Consider the following 9245-nt stretch of genomic DNA (forward strand, 5'->3'; position numbering starts at 1 on the left):
GAAGCTGCCTATAACTCAGGTGAAACAGAGAAATAAGTAAGATTGAAATCCTTATTTACTCTGTAGGTAGAATATCTGTGCTTTCGTTCGCGTATGCATGCATTCATTTATAATCGCTTAGTCTTTAAAAGCCTAGGTTTTGTACTTGTCTGAGAACAATTTCAGTCGAAAATATTATGGTTGGTTATGTCAGATTTTTACAACTTTCTAATGTCAGATTTTTATAACTTTTGTAACTTTCTAATGCACAAAGAGGGCATTCTAGGGATGACAGAGTTTGATGTGAACAACTCTAGGTGCAGGCTACTTTTTCAGTTGTTAAAGAGTAGAAATGAAGTTCAGTAACTTGTTCTAGTAAGTGGTAGTGCCGCAATAGGAACCTAGGTCTTCTAAAGCCAGTGTTATTAATTCATCTTGTAATCAGTCAAGATCTAGTCAGAAGCTAGACCAGAAATTTGAACAGGGGTAGTATAACAAATTACTGGTAACAGGGATTAACTACTGAAAGCAGTTAAGAGAATTCAAAAGAATACAGGGAAAACAGGTGTAGAGAGCAGCCACTAAATGTAAGTGAAAGGGAGAGTAGCCAAGGGGGAGCAACTTGGAAGACTCCCTCGACCCTCCTGAACTGCTGCTCTTCCAGGCCAGGCTGAGACTCAGATCCCATTAGGGCAGGTGTGGCTGTAGCCACTGGATGGTACACACACTCACGGAGGTGCCACAGACTAGGGCTGGAGAGCAAGAAGCCACTTGCTGGGGTGCCAGTAACATTTGCTGGGGAGCTGCCCACTAGGATGCCAGTGAGACTTGCTGGAAAGCCACCTGCTGGAGCGCTAATGACACTCGCTAGGATGCTACCCATTGGCCTAAGAACAAGAAGGAAAAGCACCAGAACCAGAAAGATAGGCACCTCCCTTTGCACCATCCCTCCAGCATCATCACTGACAGGACTGCTTGTGCCTGCTGACTAAGGAGATATATTTATAGGGTCCAGCTCCAGTATCACAAAGCCGAGCAAAGATAGGTAAATTAGGAGTTGAGAGGCAATATATTAATAACTGGCATGACATTCTTAGCTCATGATGTACTGCTTATGTTTCACATTTTACAGTTATGAGAAGTGATTGTAAAATATGTTACACTCTTTCCATCCACCGTACTTAAGTTTCAGTTCTCAGCTCAGTTAGGAGCCATGCAGCATCTGAAAGACCAGTTGGAGCAACGGACTCGGATGATAGAGGCAAACATTCATCGGCAACAAGAAGAACTAAGAAAAATTCAAGAGCAGCTTCAAATGGTCCATGGTCAGGGGCTTCAGGTAAGTTATTACATTTGAATTCAAACAAAGCATGCTATTTGCATTTTTGCTTCTTAGGAAATTGACTTTTCTTAATTAAAAGTGAGATGCAAAAGATACATTTCCTCAGTTTAGTTCCATAAATACTCATTGGTTATTTACTCAATAGGATTGTATTAACAGTCTCTAAAGATGATTCATTCCTAAGAGTGTTTCCATCAGCATCCTTGTTTCTCCAGATCAGAGTCATCTTTTAGCAGGCTAATGTTTAGTAAGCTTTAAACCCATAACATCAAAATACTTTACATAGACTTTTAGGTACATGTAGGTACAGAATTTATGAATCAATCAATCATTTTTTAAAAAACATACTAGTAGGTGTGATTCAAATTAGTCTCATTTGGTCAACCAACAAGGCCACTCTAAAGTTATGTCTATCCAAGGAGACTAGGACTTTGGTAAAAGGAAACTTTAAGTGAAGACTGCTTCTATCTAATGCCGTGAATAACAAATGATGAGTGATGCAGAGCTGCCAGTGCACAGACCTTTGAGTAGCTCTGAGTTAGGGTAACGCTAGCTGATATAATAATCCCCAACATGTAAAAATGTCAAACAAGTGGAGGTTTTGAAATTTATAACGCTTTTTCTGACAATTAGAAACATGAGAGGGTTAGGGTGACTGGAAGAATGAAAATGAGTATCATGTTTTATTCAGTAATTATTTATTGCTCAGTGTTCATTCAGAATGACTTAGTCTTCTTGTTACTTGCGTTTTAAAGTTAATTTTTAGCTGTTTTTTTTTTTAATGCTCTCATTCTTTTTAACTTAAAAAGATCATTTCAATGTAATCTTTATTTTTAAAGATGTTCTTACAACAATCAACCCCTGGATTGAATTTTGGTTCTGTTCAACTTTCTTCTGGAAATTCATCTAATATCCAGCAGCTTGCACCTATAAATATGCAAAGCCAGGTTGTTCAGACTAACCAAATTCAAAGTGGAATGAATACTGGACACATTGGCACAACTCAGCACATGATACAACAGCAGACTTTACAAAGTACATCAAGTCAGGTAACGTTATCGAGTACAGTGGGCTGTGGAGTGTTCAGTGATTGAAATGTATGGTGTTGCTAAAACAAAAATAAAGCTTCATCTTGAACAATACCATATTTAAAACTTTAATAGTAATAATTAGAAACTATAGTATTGAGAGTGATAATTAAAATATTTTGAGCAAAATTGTTCTTAATTGTTGAATGCTTTTTGTTGAATGCTTAATTGAATGCTTTCAGTATTTTGACATTTAAAAATTTTGCAGTTTGCTTAAAATGAACATACGGACTAGTTCTGTGTGTTAAAAAAAAAAAAAGTTTGACTTGCAAGAGTCTGCCTAGGACATATGTTACCATAGGTGAAGAGTGTATTGTTAGGGCAGTGATGGCTTAATCAGCATTCTAGGAAATTTTGGTAATTGGTGTGCATCTGTGATTATGAATCTCAAGACTTCAAATGAAATATATAAAAATGTGTAATGTCAGTCACCTACTCTGGGTGTTTGAAGAAATTCTTCATGTATGTTTCATATCATCCCTGTTAAGATCATGCTCCTTTTCAAAAGTCATAGCTTACCCTCCAGCAAGATACTGAAGGCTGATTCATTCTCAATGACTACAAGTTATTCCTTGATTTCTCCCACAGGAATATGTTCTGCGACTTCTGTTTCTGTCATGTCAACTATTGTTAGAATGACGAGTAGTAGAATCATACTTCCTGAATAAATTTTTTTCAGGTAATCTATCTGTAAAATCTTCTCTTTTCTAGCAGAATCAACAGAATGTACTGAGCGGGCACAGTCAGCAAACATCTCTTCCCAGTCAGACACAGAGCACTCTTACAGCCCCACTGTATAACACTATGGTGATTTCTCAGCCGACGGCCGGAAGCATGGTCCAGATTCCATCTAGTATGCCACAAAACAGTTCCCAGAGTGCTGCAGTAACTACATTCACTCAGGACAGACAGATAAGGTAGTGGTCATATTTCGTTAGTCATTCCAAAGATGTAAATTGTTTGATTAAAAAACAATACTTTGATCTTTAAAAACGTGATTTTAATTTGTTGCTCACTCTTGAATTTGAAATAAAAACACAATGTATCCATTGTTTACGGACTTTATAATAAAAGAGTAACAAGAAGTTTCGTTTTGTTCAGAAATGTGCTAACAAATATTGTAGAATCCAAATTCTACAGCACACTGTTACACAAGTTTTATAATCGGGTTTGTCTATATCACTATAAAACTTCTATCATTTCAATACAGATGCTGTGAGTTGTCAGTGTAGTGACAGTGGTCAGGGTGTTTGCTACCATGGTTTATACGTGTTACGGAGTAAGAGTAGCCCACCTTTCTTGATTTCTGTTAAGTACTGTACTAAATGCTCCAAATATATTATCTCATTTAATTTTTATTTTAAAAAAATAGGTGTTAGCGTCTTTTATTCCCCAGGTAAGAATAAAGTGAGTTTTTAATGATTTGGTCAAGGGGCTATAGCTGTTAAGGGAGTGAAGAAGGGTATCTGAATTCAAGCCTGGGTGTCTGATTTCAAAGCTCAAGTGCTTTAACGTATACTCCGCTAAAGTTCTGTGGGCAGTTCTAGAAAAACTGCCATCTGTGACTTATTTTAGTCATCCGAATAGCTGACTTAGAAACAAATATTATGAAGAAATACCCTTTTTGAATATTAGGAAGGAGTCTTTCAACAACTATAGGATTTCTATAGTCTTAATTATATTTTAAATACATTTTATTTTTTACTTATTTTAGTACAATATAAGTAGGCTGCTGCTTTTATAATAAAATCTTGCTGTTGTATTAGACTGTGTAATAGATTTTATTAAAGTCCTATTAATAATTTCCAGAGACTAAAGAAGCTGCAGGATTGCAGAAGCAATAAGAGCAGAGAGAAACTCATTTCTTCTCTTTGGAACTCAGTTCCTTCAAGTTAAAAAGTCCAGCTTTCAGCTTTGACTTCTGAAAGGAAGTATTATGAATATGCTCCACAGAAATATAGAGGACTAGTTTTAAAGCCTGAGGGAAAATCCATTAATGTAGAATGTTGACATGCATTTGGGAGGACACAATTTAGCAATTATTTGTAGACAACTGTTTTTCGAAGGGGGAAAAACATACTTAAGCAAACATTTGAGTGCCTACTTAGATGAGTATGGCACATTCTTTATCCCAGGAGAAAGATCAGACTAGTCAAAGCCATAGAAAGGTAAATAATCAGTATTGTTTGATGTGATAAATCCTTACTAGGCCTTTAGAAAGGAGGAAGTGAGCAGTTTTATGTGTTGAGGCAAGCAGGCGAAGAGAGGAGTGTGGTCAGGGAAAGCTTCAGGGAGGAGATACTTGACCTGAGTCTTAAAGAGCTTGGCTTTGGATATGCGTGTGGCAGGGAGTCCAGGAGGGTGTTCTAGGCAAAGGTAGGAGTATATACAAAGCCACAGAAGTTAAGCCAAGGAAGATTGCAGACTCTTTTAGTGCCAGAGAGGGATGAGGTAGTCTCATAGTATACCAGTGGGCAGTTGGACAATTCAGATACTAATTACTTTTAAGATTACAGAGAAATTAGTGCTTAGCACTTCTATGATTAAGCCACTTTGTAATGTTATTTGTTTCTTTGGGCTTTCTTTATAGGTAAATTTTTTACTATATATGTTTTTGCATTAAATAATGCATTTGGTCCTGAAGTATATAATATACAGTATTTTATTTTTAAGATTTGGAATGGATTCAGAATAGATTTATTTTGTCTTGTGGAGCATATAAAGTATGTATATGTGCTAAGTTTAATCGTAGTTATGTGCTTTGAACAGTTTGTAATTGCAGCTGTGTCATGCTAAATCGACGGTAGAGTCATGTCTCAGTTTCCTCACCGTGATGACCAGTGTTGGAAACTAACTTCATCTCACAGAAAAGGCAGATAGAAATAATATTGCTCCCTGAAGAGGCATCGTTTTTTGTTGTTGTCCTTTTACTAAAGACTGTGGAAGAAGGAAGGTGGGTGGGAGGGAATATTAGTGAATTGTAACACGGTGGGTACTCTGCTCCTTGATAAATTGATAAATTGAGTGTATTTTTATGTACTGTTAGAATGTCATTTAGTTTTTTGTTTTTTCTTTTTGTTTTGTTTATTTATTTATGGCTTGTGTTGGGTCTTTCTTTTCTGTGCGAGGGCTTTCTCTAGTTGCAGCAGGCGGGGGCCACTCTTCATTGCAGTGCGCGGGCCTCTCACTATCGCGGCCTCTCTTGCTGCGGAGCACAGGCTCCAGACGCGCAGGCTCAGCAATTGTGGCTCACGGGCCCAGCTGCTCCGTGGCATGTGGGATCTTCCCAGACCAGGGCTCAAACCCGCGTCCCCTGCACTGGCAGGTGGATTCTCAACCACTGCGCCACCAGGGAAGCCCAGAATGTCATTTAGTTTTGAATTATGTTTATAAGATACAACTTGCAATGTAAACATCTGTAAACCTAGAGAGTTTTTAAAAAATTCCCTTATGACCGCTTTATTTTTTATTTTTATTTTTTTGACCGCTTTATTTTGATTAGTTTGATTTAAGTTTATTTTGATTAGCAAAATGAACCATGTGTCACATATACCTACCTCCCAAGTACCTAGTAATTTTATAAAAAGAAAAAAGTTGATATTTTTAACAGGTTAAATTTTTTTTTATTGTGGTAGAATATACATAACATAATATTTACTATGTTAACTGTTTTCACATTTACAGTTCATTGACATGAGTGCATTCGCACCATTGTGACAATCACTACCATCAATCGCCAGAATTTTTTCTTCTTCCCAAACTAAAAATCTGTATCCATCAGACGATAACTCCTCACTCGTCTTCCCCCTAGCTCCTGGGAACCACCATTCCACTTTCTAAGCACATAAGTCTGTGACTTTGACTACTCTAGATACCTCATATAAATGGAATCACATATGTCTTTTCTAACTGGCTCATTTCACTTGGCATGAAGTCCTCAAGGTTCATCCATGTTATAGTATGTGTCAGCATCTCCTTCCTTTTTAAGGCTAAATAATATTCCATTGTAATATATTTACCACATTTTGTTGATCCATTCATCTACTGATGCACACTTGGGTTGTATCCATCTTTTGACTGTTTTGAATAGCTGCTATGAACATGGGTGTACAAGTATTTATTTGAGTCCCTGTTTTCAGTTCTTTTGAGTATATGTCCAGAATTGGAATTGCTGGATCATATGGTAGTTACATTTTTAATATATTTGAAAAAACACCATACTGTTTTCCATAGTGGATGAACCACTTTACATTCCCACCAACAGTGCACAAAGGTTCTAGTTTCTCCACACCCTTGTCAACACTTTGTTTGATAGTAGCCATCCTAATGGATGTGAAGTGGTATCTCCTAGTGGTTTTGATGTGCATTTCCCTAATGATTAGTGATGTTGAGCCTCTTTTCAGTGCTTATTGACCATTTGTATGTCGTCTTTGAAGAAATATCTATTCAAGACTCTTGGCCATTTTTTAATCAGAGTGTGTGTTTGTTGCTGCGTTGTTGGATTGCTTTATATTTTCTAGTTATTAACCCCTTATTAGATGTATGATTTGCAAATATTTTCTACCACTCTGTGGAGTGCCCTTTCACTGTATTGATAGTGTCCTTTGGTACATAAACGTTTTTAATTTTGTTGTACAGTTTATCTATTTTTTCTTTTGTTGTCTGTGCTTTTAGTGTCATATCCAAGAAATTATTGCCCGATCCAGTGTCATGAAACTTTCCCCCTATGTTTTGTTCCAAGAGTTTCATAGTTTCAACATTTATGTTTCGGTCTTTAATCTATTTTGAGTTAATTTTTATATATGATGTAAAGGTCAAATTTCATTCTTTTGCATTTGGATATCGAAAAAAAGTTTTGTGTTTTTGTTTGTGATCACTTCATTTTGCTCTACACATTTTTGTTTCACTGATATCCCAAAGGGAATCTTTAAAAACATGAAAGAAAATTGGAACGTACAGCTTTTAATATGGCAGTATTAAAAGGGTATTATCTTAGAGTTATACCCTATCAGTTCATTGGCAATATCATGGGTATTATCTTAGAGAAATGTTCAGCCCACTGCCTTTCATAATGTATACCTTGTACTTCTGACTCCCTTTCCCGTTCTTTCCTCCTAACAGATTTTCTCAAGGTCAGCAGCTTGTGACCAAGTTAGTAACTGCTCCTGTAGCCTGCGGGGCGGTCGTGGTGCCCAGCGCTATGCTCATGGGTCAGGTGGTGACTGCCTACCCTACCTTTGCTCCACAAGCGCCGCAGTCACAGACGCTGCCAGTCACGCAGCAGCAGCAGCAGCAGAGTTCCCAGGAACAGCAGCTCCCTGCAGTTCAGCAGCCGCCGCAGGCGCAGCTGGCTCAGCCGCCGCAGCAGTTTTTACAGGTAATTCTCCCCGTGGGGAAGCTGTCCCAGACCTGTTTACTTCTATGGAGTGAAATCAGGGATTAAAGGAACATTTTTTAAATGATCTGAGAAGTCCATAAAGGCTCATTGTACGACTTAAATTTATATGAAGACAGAAAGCTTATCCCAGTTGGCTATTTTTTCTTCTCTTGTTCTGTCTTTGGAAAACCTTTAACCTTGCTGTGGAGATAATCCGCTGTCTGAACTGCTGGATAGAGTAAGTGGCTGCTTCTTGCCCATATCAAGGTACTTTACATAGAGCTCTCTCTGGCTAGAGTTTCTGGAATTCAAGCAAAGGCACCTTTCTCTCTTCTCTTGTTTTCCTAGTGGCCCATCAAGCTGTACTCTGTACAGGGCAGAGGTGTTGAAAGGGACTTTTTTAAAAAATTAGTTTAGGCATTATCTTAAATTATTTTATTGGATTAAATTTTATAGTAACTTTTTGGTAATAAATTAATTTGGGCAGAGGTGTTGAAAGGGATTTTTTTAAAAAATTAGTTTAGCATTATCTTAAATTATTTTATTGGATTAAATTTTATAGTAACTTTTTGGTAATAAATTAACATCAGAGGAGATATATACTGTGGAGGCATAGGCTGCGCTGAGATTGAGTCACTGCTGTACCACATAGTGTGTGAACTTTGGCAGGTTACTCAACTTGCTTAAATTCACTTTCCTCATCTGTAATATGGAGGTGCTAGTAGTTAATATCTCATGAGTAAAAGAAGCATGCAAATCACTGAGTATGGTATAAGGCACATAACTAGCTTTATTTTATGACCACTGTCTTGATAAATGTATTAATAGACAGTCAGATTAACCAAAATGCAGACACAGATCTCATGTGGGTACATCAGACAGAATCTACTTATCTAAAGGGTGCAGAACAAAGTCGCCTAGATCGGGATCCTCAGCAAAGAAGTCAGCAGGACAAATTTCTGGACCTCAGTACCCTCATTGGGGGTACACAGTAGCAGACTATGACATCTGGAAATCCAGCTTTTTCCTTACTGGTCTAAAAGGCCAGCAATTTTGAATGTAGACTAAACCTAGATTTGTGCTGGTTACCATTCCATGTATGCCAGGCACATATCATCAGTTTTAAAGTTATACAGCATATGGTATGATTAGAAGATTCAGTGTTATACTGTATACTCAGACATAAATACAGTGTTAATTTATCGCCATTGGTGTTCTGGTACAAATATAATTCTGAACTTGGTGATGTGCTAAACTAAAAGAGGTTAGTTGCCTAAATATCTCTGAGAATCATACAACCCCTTAGACCTTAAGCCTGTAGTGCAGCCATTAATGACTGGGTTAGCTATTGTTACAAATGAATTAATGACAAGAATTTATAATAAGTTATAAACTATTCTCTAGGGGAAATGTATTCAATGAAAATTAAGCAAAAGCTTAGAAAGGGAGAAGACTTGCC

At 37.3% G+C, this 9245-nt stretch overlaps 1 protein-coding gene and 1 long non-coding RNA gene across 3 annotated transcripts in view; one reads left to right on the forward strand and one right to left on the reverse strand.

The window, feature by feature from the left end:
- LOC309662098 overlaps positions 1–9245 on the reverse strand; it is a 306967-nt gene that overhangs the window by 109534 nt on the left and 188188 nt on the right. The gene's annotated exons all lie outside the window — the stretch shown is intronic.
- Positions 1–9245, forward strand: part of CLOCK (clock circadian regulator) — a 67144-nt gene that overhangs the window by 51303 nt on the left and 6596 nt on the right. Inside the window, exons 17-20 of one of the 2 annotated variants that reach the window (XM_082464477.1) lie at positions 1166–1318; positions 2161–2370; positions 3121–3326; positions 7531–7786. In XM_082464477.1, coding sequence (XP_082320603.1) covers positions 1166–1318; positions 2161–2370; positions 3121–3326; positions 7531–7786 — 825 coding nt within the window. The remainder of the gene's footprint in view (positions 1–1165; positions 1319–2160; positions 2371–3120; positions 3327–7530; positions 7787–9245) is intronic. The other variant, XM_082464478.1, reaches the window with a different exon arrangement.

This window comes from Balaenoptera physalus, assembly GCF_965194825.1.
Source record: "Balaenoptera physalus genome assembly, chromosome: 5".
Classification (NCBI taxonomy): domain Eukaryota; kingdom Metazoa; phylum Chordata; class Mammalia; order Artiodactyla; family Balaenopteridae; genus Balaenoptera; species Balaenoptera physalus.